General features: G+C 38.4%; 1 protein-coding gene across 6 annotated transcripts; it reads right to left on the reverse strand.

Annotated features, from left to right (window-relative positions):
* Window positions 1-1,920: 1,920 nt before the first annotated feature.
* TMEM183A (transmembrane protein 183A) lies at window positions 1,921-15,305 on the reverse strand. 6 transcript variants are annotated; one of them, XM_024133817.3, is made up of 8 exons: window positions 15,088-15,305; window positions 14,804-14,893; window positions 13,832-13,999; window positions 9,400-9,559; window positions 8,334-8,514; window positions 5,848-5,928; window positions 4,028-4,183; window positions 1,921-2,679 (listed from the first exon to the last, which is right to left on the reverse strand). In XM_024133817.3, exons 1-8 carry the CDS (start codon window positions 15,194-15,196, stop codon window positions 2,494-2,496), a joined length of 1,131 nt encoding a protein of 376 aa, XP_023989585.1. In that variant the 5' UTR covers window positions 15,197-15,305; the 3' UTR covers window positions 1,921-2,493. The 6 variants fall into 6 exon arrangements, with proteins under 6 accessions (XP_023989585.1, XP_054940135.1, XP_023989586.1 ...); XM_055084160.1 differs by having other exon boundaries at window positions 4,028-4,175; window positions 9,400-9,556; window positions 15,088-15,281; XM_024133818.3 differs by having other exon boundaries at window positions 9,400-9,556; window positions 15,088-15,281.
* Between the last annotated feature and the right edge of the window lie 4,257 nt (window positions 15,306-19,562).

Here is a 19,562-nt window from a genome sequence, read left to right on the forward strand (position 1 = left end):
CCCTGTCACCTGTGGCTATTAATGCATCTTTCCCATCTGGTTTGTGAAGTATCATCACAGTGCCTACTTAATCCTTTACAATACCCAGTACACACTGCTAGAAGTGTGAAGGATTTTTATATACATGCCATGTGTACAGACTTATACACACACGTTCTATATCAGCAACAAATGCTGTAGTTGAGATCAGTGGCACATATAACCATTAATTAATTAATTATTTTCTTTCCCACAATATATTCACCTTTTGGCTTAGTTTCCTTGTATCTTTGGTAGAAGGCAGGAAAATCTGAGTAATTCCGATTTATTTGAGGGGTAAGAAATGAAGCTAAATATTTTGTTTGTCTGACCCTTAGAGCAAAATCAAGGTACATATTTAAGGAAGTGACAAGTACAAAGCAGTTTTTACAAAAGCAGTTCAGAAAGTTCCAACTCTTCTCCAGGTAGTTTCAGGTTCTCATCAAAAGGAAATCCCTGAGACACTTCATATCCTTTCACTAATAAAACAGGAATCATCCTAGAAAAGGCAACTCAGTCAGTGCAGAGGGAAGGCTGAAGCCATGATAACCTTTGATAACATACTTTACCAAGTGTTTGTCAATATTATACTAAGAGAACAGCTGAGGCAATATCATCATACCATGGAGTTTCATACAAAAACTAGGAAGTTCAGTCAGAACACAATTATTAAGCCAAATTTATTTCACTCCCCTTCTAAAAGTAACTCCTAAATGGGGGACACAAAATCCACCAGGACAACTCCCTTCTGCTCCATGGCATCTTTAATTCAGGGAACTGGGGACTGTGTGCTTCTCTCCTCCTGCCTCAAAGAGGCAACTTCTGATTGTAGAGATGGTGCTTACCGTTCAGGGGTTTTTTGTTTTTATCATTTAACTGCCCAAATTCTGGTTTTCACTGACCCAGGCTCACTTTCTGTGTGAACAGCTTTAGTACCACCCTCAGTGCAGGGTAAGGTTAGCTGTTAGCAGCTGTATTAAGCAGATGCTTCCTAAGAATATTCTTTAAATAGCAGGGGGTAGGGAGAATGGTAAGGAAAAAACAACACACTAATTTAGCTGTCAAACTCATGATAAGAACTACCCCCATGAGATTTTCATGTTTAAAGAATATGGTCGTAATGACCACCTCTAGCCAATATCCAGCTCCCTAGCTAATTTGGGTGGGGGGCAGGTGGGAGGAGACAAGCAGCAAACTTCTCTTGTTAGCAGAAACAAAACAAAAACATGATCCTCTTCTCAGAGTACACAAGCTATAGCAAGTCCTCTCACCAAGAGGACATGAGCATTTCTGCAGGGATAAAAGGCCAAGCTCTCATAGGCAGCACAGGGCAGAGCAGAGCAAAGGAGTCACTAAATTCTTATAGTGCAGGAGTCTGGTTTCAATATGAGAATGCAATTTTTTAATGACCTTCATAATAAATGCCTTTCTAACAATTCAATGAAAATATCACTATCCTTCCTGCAATAACTGTCTTGATTTGTTTTACATTTTACTTGGAAACATATTTAAAAGATTCTTTCATCAATCTTATATACCTTTTAGGCTGATTAGGGATAAGGTATACCACAATCAACTTTTTACTCACCTTTTTACTCTTTCTATCTATGTACACTCTGCCTATTCCCCTGTGCCACCATCTACCACAAGAATAATGAGACTGACCTTTTTAATTGTGGCACAGCAAAAGGACCTGGGTCAGAATTCTGGCTCTGCCACTTATTGGATAGTATGGCCTTGGGTAAGTCACTGATTCAGCTTTTTCAGCCAGAGAATGGGAATAGTATCAGCTACCTTGCAGGATTGTGAGAACTAGAGATATTATGAAAAGTTCCTAGTGTAGCACAAAATCATTATCATTACTATCAGCTTCATGCAAAAAAAATACCTAAAATACAAAACTGGCAAAAAAATATTTATGTGACAAATATTTTTAAAGAAAGATACACAATTCAATCTCATAAGTTTATGAAAACCCTGTCACCTGCTTTATTTCTAGAGAGGGGTAAAAGGGAGAAGAGGAAATATTCACTTGAATTTGAGGGGCAGCTATACTGGAAGCAACAGTAGCAACAATTTTAAGCCTCTAAGGTTACACTGATCCATAAGGGAATGCTGAAATTTCCTTGTTTGGAGATTTATGAGTTTAATTTTCCCCTAAAGCACGATCATCCACTTTGGCTGGGATAAAAGAATAAAGAACAACAAACTCAGTAGCACCAAATGGGGTTTAACACAGAAAATAGGGCCAGGTTTCACTCAAATGCAAAATTTTACATTAAAATATGTTTATAAATCATAATGTTTTTACTCCTGATTCAATCCTTCTCCTTCCCATAGCAGGAGCCCCAGAAACCTGAACATGTGCATTACTGACCAGATAGATATACAATTCAGCTGCCCCTTCCAAATTGGAATCTGATTACAAATGGACTGGCCTAGCTCAGGGTTGCCCTCAGTGACGAGAAGCAGTATCTATGCTCTCAGGGAGAATGGATACTGAGGATGCCACCAGTCAAAAAGTCGAACGCTGTGCACTGGGTCCAGGATGACTTGCACACCCTGTTCGCTGCGCAGTTTCCGACCTCCATGGACAGGAGAATCTTGGAACACCAGTCTCACTCGATGATGCCGCATGTCCGTGCTCACATTGATAGTAAACTGGGGGGGAGAAATAAATTCAGTACTCAAATTAAACAACCTTGTTTTCCTATGACTCACTCTAAAATGAGACAATCTAGACAACTTACATGAACTAGGCCACAAGATAATCTCTAAGTTATACCAACAGCACTATACTATCTTTTTTTGCAAAGATATTAAAAATTAAGGGTGATTTTTATAAGTTTTTCTTAGCTTCATATATTTAAACTGTGCTAAAGAAAGCCTCTCAAATGGCTGAACAAATTAGGATACATGCACATAGACTACCTTAATGACAATTTAAAAAAATTGAATTAGAGCTATAAGAGATGACTTGAAGGGATTCTGATGAGATATTGTTGAGCAAGGTAATAAGCAAGATGCATGAAACTGATCTGATCATATTGTTTTGGAAAATAAACCACAAAATCTCTAAATATGTTTATGTATACGTAAATCTGTATAGAATTCTACGAGTAGGAAGTATATGGAGTATAAGTATATAAATAAGTCATTAATGTGGCTTAATGAGAGATGCCTACAATAAAAACAGATATATGACATAATCTCAATTATACAAAATTATTTAAGAGAGTGGGTGTATACATGTATTGAATATATATTAACAGATACATTAAAGAACAGTTCCCCACAAGTTAACTGCAGTTATAGAATAGCGGAAGTCTAAGTCACCTTCACTGTCTCAATGTGTTTATGTATTATTTAAATTCTTCACATGAAGTATGAATTATTTATTTTACCATTAAAAAAAGAATAAAGCTATTTTCAATGTGGAGGGGGGAACATATCTCTGAACATAAGCTTAAAATACAGAGAAGATAAATTACATGAGCTCTCCAGTTGCCAATCCAGTTAAAAATGTTAAAAACATGGAAAATACACCAGAAGCATATTTGTTGTTTACTAATCTAATTCTTAGCTAAAATCTAATTCTTAGCTAAACCTTGAATAGTCAGAGCATCACACAAAAGACAGAGCTGGTAACCCTACATTTTAATATTCCATTTATGATACCACATGCATGCCTCAGGTCCTGACATACAGTGTTCATGTATAAGCTTCATCATTAACCTTAACGGGATAATGTTTCTCAAACATTAATGAGCACTACACAGGAGATGCAAAAACAGTCTGTTCACTATAGAGAAGGAAACAGAAGTAAAATATTCTCAGACATAATTTACTTCACAAATATGTCTGTTCCTAGTATACAAGTCTGCTTTCAGATTTTGTTTAAAATTATTCTTCAAAGATTTCTTCCTCAATGGTTAAATTTACAAATTTCTTTCAAACCCTTAGTGAGAGTCTATGAAAGAGCTGAGGATGACATCCTGTCTCCACTTACCAGGGTAAATATCATTCCCATGACAATTGGAATAAAGATGAAATTGAGGGTGGTGACCTGCAGTAGGCAGCAGTCCTGGTCTGGGTTGGTATGAACATCTTCGTACTGAATGGGAGGCTGCAATCCTCCCATACACTTGCTCTTTAATCTAGGGGACTGAAGAGAATTAAGAATTACTCTAGTGGGTTAGAGGAAATGTTTATGGCTCTAAGACTCCACCAAAGAAAATGCTATGGCTTAACTAAAGCTGCTGAGATCCATTTTTCTGTTATCTATTCTCTCTTTAATATACATATCAGTTTCTATACAGATCAAGGAAAATCTGACCTTTGAAAGACGTGGAAACACATTTGGATGAGAAATGTGACAGTGGGTGCTTCATTTAGATGGTGTTTCCTACCATCTGGCAAGAAATGGAAACTTATAGCTCTATCATAGGCTCTCCAATGTTTGAGAGACCACAAATTCCTTGTGACCTGTCAGACTCCAAAGAACATCTGATGCACAAAAAGGGATGGAAGCAGAAGTGGCCATCTAATTCCAGACATCATAAAACAAGAGTCACAACTCTCAGAGCTAGAGGAAATCTTAGCATTCACTTTCCTGCAGCAGTTCTGGTCTTAGCTTGTATACACTGCGAAGACTGCCCCTCAGTTCCCTCCCAGAAAGGTGCTATGGTAGACTTTCTACCAACATCTAATGGATATCATAGATTGTGGACATCTTATTAAAAGCAAATGATCAGAGCCAAAATTCATCCCTAGAACAGTGTTTTTGAAAAATCAATGTAAAAATATGATTTACTTTAAATACAAACTTATCTGGAACACACTTGTCATCAAGTGAGGGATAACTATAATTTTATTTGTAATGTGTCACCTCAGTGATACTAAGTAGGGGAGACAGGTGGAGGAAATGAGGCTGCTGAGGACAAGAAGTAAAGACATGCAGAACAGATCCTAACTGTAGCCAAGATCTCACGTACAGTCCAAGAAAAAGGCAGAGACAAAGGTGAAATAGTATCTACTCTTCTTACAAATAGACTCTTGGCAGTCCCTCTCCCCATGGCTTGCCCAAACTGCCTCAGATATAAAAGCATATGAATTATTGTTGTTTACAAATACATTTGCTTTGAAAAACAAAAAAATTCTTAGTGAAATAACCTCAGTACATTGTTATGAAAAGTTTTTCCCTTTTCCCCACTTTTAAAGTCTTCAAACATATAGAAAAGTTAACAAAACCGTGCAATAAACTCCTGTATACCCTTTACCACTGGATATTTTGCCACGTTTGTTTCCTCTCCCCCTCACCTCTCATTTTACATATATTCACATATTAAAAAACCGCAACGGGAGAGGCCACAACAGTGGGAGGCCCACTTACCACAAAAAAAAAAAAAACAAAAAAACCCACATGAACTCTTGGGGTGGGGGAGGCAAAGCCATTTGAAAGTAACACTGGCATTCCACCCTTATTCAACATGAATATACATATATAAACTCAATAACATTATCACACCTAAGAAAATTAACAATAATTTCATATAATCTAATATCCAGAGCATACTCAAATTTCTTTAATTGTACCAAAAATGTCTTTTATCGCTCTTTGTTCATTTATCTAGGATCCACTCAAGGTTTACTCTTTGCATTAAGCTATTAAATCTTTGTGCCTCTTTCATATAAAATAGTTCTTTCTTTTCTTTTTATGACATTATATGTTTTAATGTGTATTATCTGATTTTAATGAGGCAATTTTATGTCTAGTAAAATTAGAGCAAGATATTACCTGAAAAACAAAGAGATGATAAAAGCACACACCTGCTTTTTGAACTTGAAGTTGAATTCCCACATTGGCTCCTGTCTGTTCCCAACAATCTTTCTGCACCAGAAAAGTAAGCACTGTAAGAAAATAAAAATAACCTTTCTGTTTGCTAGCTCTAAAGCCAGCCACGGTCCCAATGCTGAGATTTTACTTTGGCACGGATAGAAACCCCCACCTCCCCCGCACCACTACAATTTGACACTGGTGCAACATGAAAAAAGACAATCCCAAGGCTATTCAGTAAAGAGAAGAGGTACCAATATAAGTCAACCTCAGATGCTATTGAGGTCAACCCCTATTGTTCTCATCTTTAAAGACAGAAACATGGTCTCTAGAGACTGGGGCATTATCTGATTCAGCAGGCCACTCCTCTATATTAAAATATAAGGGCAGCCAGTAGCCACCAGACAAGATGATAACAAAGCCATAAGGCAGGCAGAGACAGCCAGCCCTGTGTGTAATAGGAGCAAACCACTCAGGACCTTCTGGGAGCAGACAGCCGGTATGGAAACTACAGAGGTGAGCTGAATTCAGTCTAGAGTAAGCCCCTCAAGGAAAGTCAGGCTACAGCTAGGGTTAACACAAGAAGTTAAGTACCTCCCAGGGGATAAGGGGTGGGTCGTCCGCCGTGCCAGCTGTCCTGCCCTTCAGACATGCCCTGTACGTCCTGCTGTTCCATCAAAAATAATGGGCTTGGCTTTAAGGGGCAAACACTTCTGCTGCCAACACAACGGCTCCAGTGTCCCACACAAGCTATGCTACTGAAAAGAGAGAGAGGGAGAATCAAATACGAAAAGGTGGAGTCCAGGAACATGGGACAACTTCCTTTAGGCATGCTGGCAACTTCCTGAATGCCATGCGATGTGGTTATACTAGCAAGGCCATGCATGGGACACCTGCCACTGCAGGTCCCACATCCTCTTCAGAAGATCTCTAACAACAGGCACAAAAGCAGCAGACAGGTGGCCTAGCCTTCCTGTCTGGATTAAGACCTTAGTTATCACCACCTTGACTTTTAGCCACTTAAAAGTCACTTTTTAGTCCACTTAAAAAACTTAATATACAATTATAAGAATATGAAGACATGGGTATTTTAGATTTAGGCAGTAGCACTTGCATTGTGCACTGGAGCCGCGAGGATGTGTCAAGCATGAGGAGTTTGCCCAATGCTGCTCTGCTCCCAACAACTGATTCACCCCTAGCATGGTTAGCTTTGGGATGATCCCCACCTCACCTGATATGATCAAATGTTTTTTGGGGGAGAAAAACTATAAATGTGAAATGATACACTGTCCACTCATATTACAAGGAGAAGGAATGAAATTCTACTCACCCAGCATTCTAATTCTGCCCTAAATCCATCAGCTAGTGTGACATTAAATTGGCTACGACAATGGCCCTGACCACCTCAGTTTGCAACCCTGGGGGGAACCATGATGATCTTGAAATCAACAGTACCCTTTTAATCAATATGTATCAGGTAGAATGTTATCACACTAGAGGTGAACTAGGGGAAAAGAATCATGTAACATCCAAAGCATAAAAACAAAACAGAAGAGAATAGGAAGTGCGATAGAACACCAGACTTTGGCTAGGAACAGAGTAATAAAAATTATTAACAAACTCAAAAGATACAAAATTTAGATAATAGTATTAGTTGAATGAGAAAAAGGCCGAGACATCAACTTGCCTAAATAATCATATATGCTATACTAGTCTAGCTTGGCAAAGGTGTGTTCACTAGATATTTCATTATGGCAAAAAAAAGGAGAGAATGGACCAAAGGCTTATAGACCTACTTACAAATCAGAAGAATGCCAGAACCTTGAATACAATGTACAAATATAAACTACTGGGGAAATCCCAAGATATAAGGAATGGCCTAGAACACAGTAAGAATTTTAGAGGGCTAAAGTTTATGAGTGGAAGTACCTTATAGTCTCTGAAACAACCCACCCCTGAGGGTGGCAATAGTGGGCACTTTGCAAATGCTGAAGAAGTCTACACCAGGATCTTTTAAGATTAACAAGAAAGTGGAAATCCAGATGTCAAGGTCACATTAGAAAAACAAAATTAGTAAGTTGTTTTATATCTTTGTATCATGATTTAAAGCACCTTTTAAGAATTATAGTTTACATCTACCATTTGAGTTGTGTTCTTCCTAGCCCAAACCATCAAACCATCTAAACCATCTAAAGTGGCCCAATGTATAAGGCATGAAAATAAATTAAAATAAAGAGAATAAGGAATATGCTAAAAGCACAAGAAAGCTTTAAGGTAAAATTAACATGAGCCAACCCAGCACAGCAGGAATGTCTTGGAGAAGAGATACCCACGAGTCCTGAAAGTTTACATTAGTCCCTTAGCAGCCTGGTACCTACGGCCCTAGACCACCCCATCAAGGAAGCTGGAAACAAGCCATGATAACAGGCCCATTATACAAGAGTCCATTTGTTAAACCCCAACACTAATTGTCACTTACTTTGGAATTCTTTAATGTGCTAGGAGTGCTTTCTGGAATGGCTGGATTCTTGGAGATTCGAGCAGCAAATGGCTCATACATATGGTACAGAGATCGGATCACACATGCCCGGAGACAGCGCAGCTTCTCCATTGACTCTGGTCGCAGGCGCAAAGGCAGAGAGGCATCCAGCGTGTAGTGCCTAAAACATGACACATTACTCCTACCAATAAGTGACCTCTCTCTTCTGCTCTAGGCCAGTCTCCTAGGACTCTTGGGCTCAGTACAAATTTTACTATACTATTCCACTGGACAGTAGTTAGTTTGTCCCTAGTGCTCTTACATACACACACACAAATCACTATCTCCTTCACTTCTTAGCTACTTTTGCGTCTTTGCTATGCAAAACCCAATTCATATATACCTTGTAACCCTGCACTTCTCTATTCATTTAAAAATTTTAAATCCTCACTATTTCACTTTAAAAAAGGGGCAAGTCTGACTTTATACCAGTACAATATACTTCAGCTGCTCAAAAAGAACCTGCACTGGGGAAGATCCACCAAGTTCTCTTGCCACATGTCTCAGAAAGTTCTCTACTCCCTGATACCTCACCATCCCCTTCCACCACATTTTTACTGATGGTTGATAATCTTCACTACACTTCTAACCCAGCATCAAAAGTCAGCCCTCTTACCAATCATATAATTCACTCCCTCTTCACCACTACAACTATACACAGAGCAGCATAACTACAAAGACTGTATGATACTTCAAGATGACTAGCAAATCTAAGAAACAACAAATCCAGTTGCAAAGATAAACAGATGGGCATCTATAACTTCTGAAAATTCTAGCTAAGATAAACGGCTGAAGAAAAATGGGTAACCATAGGGAAGACAATTACCGATGAATTAATAATTTCAATTTTAAATTAAAGAGAAGCTCAAGGAATTCAAAGCTAGGTTCATGCCCAGGCATGCAGTAGAGAAAGTGAAAAGAGGTCACCATCCAGGGAGTAGCTCCAAATCAAAAACAACAAGAAATAAGCTACACAGATAACACAGTGAGCTCTCTGTGGTCGCACCTTCGGTACAACCTGGTCCAAAAGGCAGCAGTGCAAGTGACAGTCCAGGCATTCTTACAAATCAGGGAAAAATTCACAATGTCCTCAGGACGGATATAGGAGGCCAGCAAGAGCCAAATATCCATGGGATACTCTTCTCCTCCAGCCCCATCCAGATCTTCTGAAACAGAAAAAAGAACTATAACTTTTGACCTTCTATTATATGCACATATAAAGATCTCCAATCATTTCAATTCTCCCAGGGCTTGCACAGTTAAGAAAATGGTTTAAATAGGTCCAAGGAAGCCTCTCAAACTCATCATTTCCTGCTTATTCTAGCTGCTGAAAACTTTTGTTTCCTGTTGCCCAAGTGAATAGGCCTTGTTCTTAAGGCCTTTATTTAACCACTATTTACATATTATTTTGCAGTTTTCAAAGTAACTTTGCATACATTATATCATTCAACTATAATAATTTTTCAGTGGAAATAAGGAAAATATTATTGTGTCCATTTTACTATAAGAAAACAGAACCTTACTCAAGGTAAACAGAACCCAGTTTTCTCCAAAGTCCAGCTTTTCACTATAAATTCTGCCCTTGATTTCCCTTGTAGTCCCCATACACCAAACATTTTCTTCAATTCAGTCATTTAAAAAATAAAACTGATTTTAAGATGGTATGAGGAAACCTCAAAGTACAAACTAAATAAAAAAACCAAGTAAGTTACAGTGTATTTTCATTACTCAGTAATTGCCTTAGATATGTTTCTTTTAGTTTCTTCTTGTTTCATTGTCAGCTTGATCTACAATTCTGGCCACAAGCATCCAGTATTCAAGGATACCCTGTGATGATGTATCCCCACCTCTTCCTCCTTCAGACCTCATTAGTGTTAATTCTCTTGATCCTGAGGTCCACTATACATGTCAGGTTCAAATAAAAATTCACACTCCACAGATATACCAGAATCTGGGCTAACCATAATCTTTAATTGAGACTTAGTTATATAGCTATCCAAGACACAGCTTTCTTCTTTCTGTTTCCTGAGCAAAAAGCCCCTACAACTACCTCCCTGAAGCTGCCTCTGCTTTTCTAGCTGCTTCCTGCAGCTCTATGACTCAATCAGGTTCTTGCATTAGGTTCTTCATAACAGAGACCAATGCTTCTAAAACAGCAACGTCTTTTTTGGTTCTTATGCTTCTTGAAATCTCCAGTAACCATTTAAGGCTCAGCCTACCACATTTGGGGCCCTCTTCTCCCACATTAAATCTCTCTCTAAAAGAGAAGGCAAACAACTATCAGAATTTCCTCCACTGAGACCCATGAGGACTTTTACAAAGCAGAGTACTATTAAAATTTTTCTGTTTTTAGGGACAAAACTCAGTAATTATAAAAATTGCCAATGTTTTACACACAATTATTAAGAAATTTCAAAATGTAGGAAATGGAATCAGTAAAGGATAGCTTCATGGAGATAAGTTATGAAGGACAAAAATTTTGATATTCATAGGTTAAGGGGAAAAGTATTCCAAGTGAAATAAACAGCTAACATGAAGCCTGGATATTTAAAAAAACAAAACACATGTGAGGGCAATAAAGAGGCAAGTCTAACAAGATTTTGATGATATTAAGAAATTACTGTTGGGCTTCCTTGGTGGCGCAGTGGTTAAGAATCTACCTGCCAATACAGGCCACATGGGTTTGAGCCCTGGTCCGGGAAAATCCCACATGCCGCAGAGCAACTAAGCCCGTGTGCCACAACTACTGAGCCTGTGCTCTAGAGCCTACAAGCCACAGCTACTGAACCCGTGTGCCACAACTACTGAAGCTGGTGCGCCTAGAGTCCATGCTCCTCAACAAGAGAAGCCACCACTGTGAGAAGCCTGCACACCTCAATGAAGTATAGCCCCCACTTGCTGCAACTAGAGAAAGCCCACGTGCAGCAACGAAGACCCAACACAGCCAAAAATAAATTAATTAATTAAAAAAAAAATAAAGTAGCTTACAAAAAAATTACTAACTTTTTTAGATGTGATAATTTTTTTTAAGAGCATTTATCTTTTGGAGATAACTACCAAAATATTTACAGATATAAAAATGGAATATCTGGAAATTGTTTCAAAATAATCAAGTGTGTATGGGGTGTGTGTGTGTGTGTGTGTGTGTGTGAGTGTGTGCTGAGGTGGGGGTGAGGGGGTAGTGGCTGAAACAAAAGTGACCATGAGTTGATAACTTGAAGCTATGTAATAGCCACATTGGATTCATTACACTACTCTCTCTTCTTTTGTATATGTTTCATTTTTAAAAAGCTAAAAGAAAAAAGAGGGGGGAAAGAAAAGACCAGTTTGATGAGATTGAAGGACCCTAGTGGAGCAAGGGAGTAAAAGATGAATTATAGCTAAGAGTTTGTAAACCACAAATCATGTATCTGATAAATGACTGGTCTCCTGAATACATAAGAATTCTTACAACTCAGTAATAAAAAGATAACCTGGGCTTCCCTGGTGGCGCAGTGGTTGAGAGTCCGCCTGCCGATGCAGGGGACATGGGTTCATGCCCCGGTCCGGGAAGATCCCACATGCCGCGGAGCGGCTGAGCCCGTGAGCCATGGCTGCTGAGTCTGCGTGTCCGGAGCCTGTGCTCCGCAACGGGAGAGGCCACAACAGTGAGAGGCCCGCGTACCGCAAAAAAAAAAAAAAAAAAAAAAAAAAAAAAAAAAAAAAAAAGATAACCTAATGTAAAAATGAGAGAAGAATTTGAATAGACATTTCTCATTTCTCCAAAGAAGATACACGAAAGGCCAATAAGCACATAAAAGATGCTCAACATCATTAGTATGCAAATCAAAACCATGAGATACCACTTCACATCAGCTAGAATGCCTATAGTTTAAAAAGTTAGACAATAACAAGTGTTGAGGAGGATGTGGAGAAACTGTAACTCTCACTCACTGCTGGTAGGAATATAAAATGGAAACTTCATAAAAACTTGGCAGTTCCTCCAAAAGTTAAACATAGTTACCATGTGATCCAGCAATTTCACTCCTACCCGACAGAAATGAAAATATATGTTCACACAAAAACTTGTCCATGAGTGTTCATAGTAGCATTATTTATGATAGTCAAATAATAAGCAATAAAAAGGAATAAAGTACTGATATATGCTACAATATGGATGAACCTTGAAAACATTATGCTAAGTCAAAGAAGCCAGACGCAAAAGACCACATATTATATGATTTCGTTTATATGAAATGCCAGGAATAGGCAAATCTATAAGGACAGAAAGTAGATTGGTGGTTGCCTGGGGGAAGGGAATGGGTGGAAGAGAGTGTTGGGAGGGAATGAGGAATGATACTATTAGATTTGAGTTGATAGAAATGTTCTAAACTTAGATCATGTTGATGGCTACACAACTCCGAGAACATACTAAAACTACTGCGTTGTACACTTTAAAGGGATGAATTTTATCTCAATAAAGATGTTTTAAAAGTCTGTAAGCTGTTCTGTGGAATGCGCTCAAAACCAAAAAGGAAAATCAAGAGAAATATCTAATACAATGGTGATGATGAGTAGGGATTTAAAGCAAGAAATTAAGGAACAAAGAAGTGTGAGGAATGTCTATTAACATTCTTGGTTCTGGAAAAGAGCGGTATCACTGACAATAATTCAAAAAGCAAAGTCAGTTCATTAATTTATTGATTATTTCAATATATTTTAACATATGCAAAAGTCTGTCATCTGATTCTCAAGTATAGGTGAAAGTTCTCACAGATCTGAGACCAAAAATACACATACCATTTATTACATTAGCTTCCTCCTAACTCTAGCTGATCATCAGAACCACTTTAGCTTTAAGAATTCTGGGCTCTACCCCAAGAGTCTGATTCCTTAAGTCTAGAGCAAACCAGTGAATGATGGGTTGGCACATTGTATACCATTAGTTTACCTTTCTTTGTTTCATTTGTGTAAGTTGTATTGCCACTAATACATAAATATCACACATTTTTCTATTTCCTACAGTACCTACTAGACATAAAGAAGGCATTAACAATTGCAGAGCACTTAAAAGTCCACGATAATAATCTAACTTTAGCTGAAATGAAATTGGTTATATACACTCCACATATTTGGGAGACAGAACATTTTTGTCACAACTCTGCTTCCTTACACATTCAGAAATCCAGAAATGCAAAGGCTTTTTGTTTTCCTGTTGCTACATGGATTTTACCTGATAATGATATGTTCTCAATGAATGGCTACTACTGTTACCAATCTCCTTTCCTCTCAACTTTAGATATAAGTAGAAAGCCGTGGTATATTAAAGTCCTGTCCCACTACAAAGATCCAAACTCTGGTTCTCCACTGGTATCATCTCTTGTGCTACTGAGAAAGTGACAGCTTCAAGTTATCACCACAGATAGGACAAATAATCCAAAAGAGCGTGAGCCCTGTACCTTTGTGCCTCTTGCTTTTCTTTTTTCTGGAGGCAGTTCTCTCATGGATGCCTTCTTCCTGGGCATCAATCTCATCACTGCTGTCAATGATGTCACAGGGCTCACCAGCCCCAGAAAGAGCTTCTACTGCAGGAACCTGGGAGGCTTCCAAGCCACAAAGAGATTTTACTAGAAGAAAATAAGAAGAGAATGAGATGGCAGAGTACCATGGCTTAGGCAGGGTATCAGCATCCATAAGGAAAAGAAAAAAGAAAGCAAAAGCAGTGTGAGAGTCTGCTAAAGGAAGCTGAGAATCTTAGGAAAAAAATAGCATTTTAAACACAAAAAATTGGAAAGTAATGAGCAAACTGACTCCAAAGTTGCAGAAACTGCTTCAGACCTGAAGAAAAAGGGAGTGAATTATTCTCCACTATAAACCCTTCAGGGTAAAAGCAAAAGGTGAATGCTATTTTCATTTGCATAAATTCTGAGGAGCAGTGTTTGAGAGGAATTAAACCCAAATTTAACCTCAATCCTGGGCTGGAGACAGTACATATCATGAAAACACAAGTTTCAAGGACCCCTGAGTAAGAAGCTTGAAAGTAAGAGAAGCATGAGAAAAGGAAAAGAATACTTCAAGGTTATTACACAAAGAAGCAAACAGCAGAGTTAAGTGGAGAATATATGTGAACAACAGGAATAAGATTAATAACCAGGAAGAAAGCAGTGGAAACCACAGAAGAGTACGCAAAGTTTTTTTGTTTTGTTTTTTTATGGGAAGACAGAAATAAAATATTTCTGCTACAGAAACTGCTACTGCTCTTGGCTAATCCTTCCCCTCCTCTGAATAGATGAGTAACCATCGAAGAGAGCAAACACGTTTACGGGAAGATGCCTAAAGGACTGCAAGAAAAACACTGAGGCAGAATCCCAGGAAAATAAAGCACCTAGTTCTCTCTTCACTGAGTCTGAAAAGACTCGTCGGAAGCCTACCTTCCTGCTGAACAGCATTGGCGACGGCTTTCTTGACCCTTCCAGACCTCACGACGGCCGGATCCGAGTTGGCATAATCCGCCACGGTCACTGAAACACAGCACCAAACCTCAAAGGAGGAGGCCTTCTCTCCTCAGCTTCCTCCCCACCAAGATTTCCTGCTCACTCCAAGTCCCCAGTCCAGCCGCCCTCCCGTCGCAGGCAGGCGAGCACTCGCCTCGGTGCTGTCCAGCCCCCTCCCTGCTTCCAGCCCCAAGCCTTTCAACGCCCCCGCCCTTGCCCACCTCGCCCAGAGCAGGCGTCTTGGGCCCGGAACTTGAGTCGCTTTCCTCTCTTGGGCATGGCGACTGTGTCGGGGCGAGGCCGGGTTAGCGGGCCAGGACCCCGGGCCATGTTTCGAGCCAGAGTGCGGGAAGCAGGAGCCAAGGGCCAACTCTGCCCGGCTCCGCAGCCATCCCGCTCCAGGACCGCAGCTCTCGCGAGGCTTCGGACAGGGCTCCGCGTCGCACTGGCTTCCAACCCCCCTCTTCAGAAACCAATCACCACCTGGTCTAGGGAGTACGTCATCACCGAGCGCCTAAGGATCAACCTGCGTCTGATTCCCTAAGGGTAGGTGGCTGTTCTGGGCAGTGTGGGTTTTTAATCATACGTCTTGTAAGGTGATTTGGTGTCTCAGACCCGAAACCCACAACCCCATTGATTAGAACTGAGTTTACATTATGGTCTCCCCGATTTTTCTGCTACTGTCTCCACACTCCAGGTTCACTTCAGTATCCCCAAAGCACGTCTATTGTCATCTTAGCGCTCCATCTCTCAGGCCACGTAGACATAGTCCAACATGGGTCTAAAAGAGTCTTCACTCTAATTTCTTATACAAAAGCTATAAATTTCTGAATTCTCAAAGCTGGGGGAGGGGTTCTTAAAAGTTTATTAATTTACCACCATCCTCCAAACTTAATACTAGAAGGATAGATGAGGAAAGAATGGTGTCTTTCCCTTGTATTGAGAGAAAAAAACCGAGCGAAGGTTACAGAACTGTGAGGGAGCAGGATCCTGGTCTAGTATCACCAGTACGAATAAGTTATTGTGTGTCCTAAGTTAGGTTCTTTGTCCTTCTAAGTTCTTTGCAGCTCCCAAAAGGTGCTAATCCCTGGCTTGAGAAGCATGATACTTAAGGACCAGGAATCCAAACTGTTGGACCCACCAGACAGTGCCACCCTAACATATTTAGAAGAAGACTTCTGTTTTTAATTACTTAATACATAGACATTCATTAGGCGCAAACCACTGGCCTTCTACTAACATCGTGTAACAGACTATCACTAGAGATGGTGCTAATAGGTTTGAATCAATTAGGAATTGTAATTGAAACTGAGTAATTGATTATAGTCGTGAACTATTCAAATTTATCTAAAGTTATAACATGAACAAGGGTCTAATAGACTGAACTGAAAGAACATTGTTTCAAATGATTTTTCCATGATTGATGTTTGTAGTCAAAACACAGCTGGTAAAGCACCAAGCCTTCTCATTTCACAGCATTAATAAAAAGTTCATAACGCCCACATGCAAGTATATTTCTAATAATGTGGTACCCTGTTGAAAACACCGAGGCATTGAGACTCTGGAGGAAATCAAAGGTGCAAAAGAAATAAACCCTGTTTTTATACTGTCACTATCGGAGACTCAAAGGTTTTAACTGAAACATTCATTTTCAACCATATAATTACTATTTTAATTCATTGGAATGAGAGAAGTGCTAACCCCAAAACTGTTTATCTTTCAAATTTCAAGAATATGAAGATCTAAAGCAAAGCCCTTCTTAAGTCCTTTGGCCACATTAGTGGAACCGAACACATGTAAATCTTTTATTTCACCTTTTACTAAAACGCAGCAATTTTTAATTAATGACACTGCTAGATTCCAAACTCAAAGATACACATTCTTTCTAGAAAGACAAGTTGTAAAAGTTACTAAAAGAGCTGTTATGTTTTTTCAAGTTCCAAAAATAATTTTATTGAAAATTTTTATTAAAATTTCCTTCAGCTTATAGACTTGATTTGGGAATGAATTGACATCTATATACTATTGAGTCTTTCCACTCAGGAACTTGGTATGCATCTCCATTTAATAACATCTTCTTTTATGTCCCTTAATTTTTTTTTTACACAAACTTATTGTTTATTCTTGTCAATGTTTTCTTATCTTTTTATTGAAGTATAGTTGATTTACAATATTATATTAGTTTCAGGTGTACAATATTATATTAGTTTCAGGTGTACAACATAGTAATTCAATATCTTTATATATTATACTCCATTTACAAAGTAATGGCTATATTTCCCTGTACTGTACAATATATCCTTGTTGCTTACTTATTTTATACATACTGGTTTGTGTCTCTTAATCTCATACCCCTATCTTGCCCCTCCTTCTTCCCTCTCCCCATTGGTAGCCACTAGTTTGTTCTCTGTATCTGTGAGTCTGTTTTGTTATTACATTCGTTTTATTTTTTAGATTCCATATATAAGTGATAACATACAGTATTAGTCTTTATCTGACTTATTTCACTAGGCATAATCTCTAGGTCCATCCACATTATTGCAAATGGCAGAATTTCTTTTTTTTTATGGTCAAGTACTATTCCATTGTGTGTGTGTGTGTGTGTGTGTGTGTGTGCGTGTGTGTGTGTATACACATCTTCTTTATCCATCCATATTTTGATGGACAATTGGGTAGCTTCCATATCTTGGCTATTGTAAATAATGCTGCTGTGATAATTAGCGTTCATGTATCTTTTCAAATTAGTGTTTTTGTTTTCTGCAGATATCCAGCAGTGGAATTGCTGGATTATATGGTAGTTTGATGTTTAGGGTTCTGAGAATCCTCCCTACTGTTTTCCAGAGTGGCTGCACCAATTTAAAATCCCACCACTAGTGTACTAGCATTCCCTTTTCCCCACATCCTTGCCAGCATTTGTTATTTATGGTCTTTTTGATGATAGCTATTTTGACAGGTGTGAGGTGATATCTCATGGTTTTGATTTATATTTCTCTGATAATTAGCAGTATTGAGCATTTTTTCATGTGCCTGTTGGCCATCTGTATATCTTCTTTGGAAAAATGTCTGTTCCGGTCTTCTGCTCATTTTTTCATTGGGTTCTTTGCTTTTTTGATATTGAGTTGTATGAGCTGTTTGTATTTTTTGGATATTAATCTTTTATCAATCATATCATTTGCATATATTTTCTCCCATTCAGTAGGTTGTCTTTTTGTTTAGTCAATGATTTCCTACGGTGTGCAAAAGCTTTTAAGTTTAATTAGGTCCCATTTGTTTATTTTGCTTTTATTTCTTTTGCCTTAGGAGACAGATCCAAAAAATATTGCTACGGTTTATGTCAAAGGGTGTTCTGCCTATGTCCTCTTGTAGGAGTTTTATGGTTTCTAGTCTTACATTTAGGTCTTTAATCCATTTTGAGTTTATTTTTGTATATGGTGTGAGGAAATGTTCTAATCTCATTGTTTTACATGTAGCTGTCCAGTTTCTTCAGCACTATTTACTGAGGAGACTGTCTTTTTTCCATTGTATATTCCTGCCTCCTTTGTTGTAGATTGATTGACCATAAGTGTGTGGGTTTATTTCTGGAATCTCTTTTCTATTCCACTGATATATGTGACTGTTTTTGTGCCAGTACTGTGCTGTTTTTATTACTGTAGCTTTGTAGTATGAACTGAGTCAGGGAGTGTGATACCCCCAGCTTTGTTCTTTTTTTCTTCAAGAGTGCTTTGGAAATTCGGTATCTTTTGTGGTTCCATATAAATTTTAGGATTATTTGTTCTAGTTCTGTGAAAAATGTCATGGGTATTTTGATAGGGATCGCATTAAATCTCTAGATTACTTTGGGTTGTATGGACATTTTAACAACATTTCTTCCAATCCAAGAACACAGGATATCTTTCCATTTCTTTCTATAATTTTCAAATTCCTTCATCAATAATTTATAGTTTTCAGAGTATAGGTATTTCATTCCTTGGTTAAGTTTATTCCAAGGTATTTATTCTTTTTGATGTGATTGTAAATGGAATTATTTTCTTAATTTCTCTTTCTGAGAAATTATTAGTATACAGAAACGCAACAGATTTCTGTCTATTAAACTTGTATCCTGCAATTTTACCGAATTTGTTTGTTAGTTCTAGTGGGTTTTTGGTAGAGACTTTAGGGTTTTCTATATATAGTATCATTTCATCTGCAGATAATGACAGTTTTAAGAATTCCTTTCCAATCTGGATGCCTTTTTTTCCTTTTTCTTGTCTGATTGCCATGGCTAGGACTTCCAATACTATGTTAAAGAGAAGTGGCAGGAGTGGGCATCCTTTTCTTATTCTTGATTTTAGAGGGAAAGCTTTTGGCTTTTCACCATTGAGCATGATGTTAGCTGTGGATTTGTCATAAATAGCTTTTATTATGTTGAGATATGTTCCCTGTATACCAACTTCGATGAGAGTTTTTACAATGAATGGATGTTAAATTTTGTCAAATGCTTTTTCTGTATCTGTTGAGATGATCATGTGACTTTTATCCTTCATTTTGTTAATATGGTAAATCACATTGATTTGTGATTATTGAATCATTTTATGTTTTTAAAATTTATTTTATTTATTTATTTTTGGCTGTGTTGGGTCTTTGTTGCTGTGCGCGGGCTTTTTCTGGTTGCAGCAAGTGGGGGCTACTCTTCATTGCAGTGCATGGGCTTCTCACT

This window comes from Physeter macrocephalus, chromosome 4, assembly GCF_002837175.3.
Source record: "Physeter macrocephalus isolate SW-GA chromosome 4, ASM283717v5, whole genome shotgun sequence".
NCBI lineage: Eukaryota > Metazoa > Chordata > Mammalia > Artiodactyla > Physeteridae > Physeter > Physeter macrocephalus.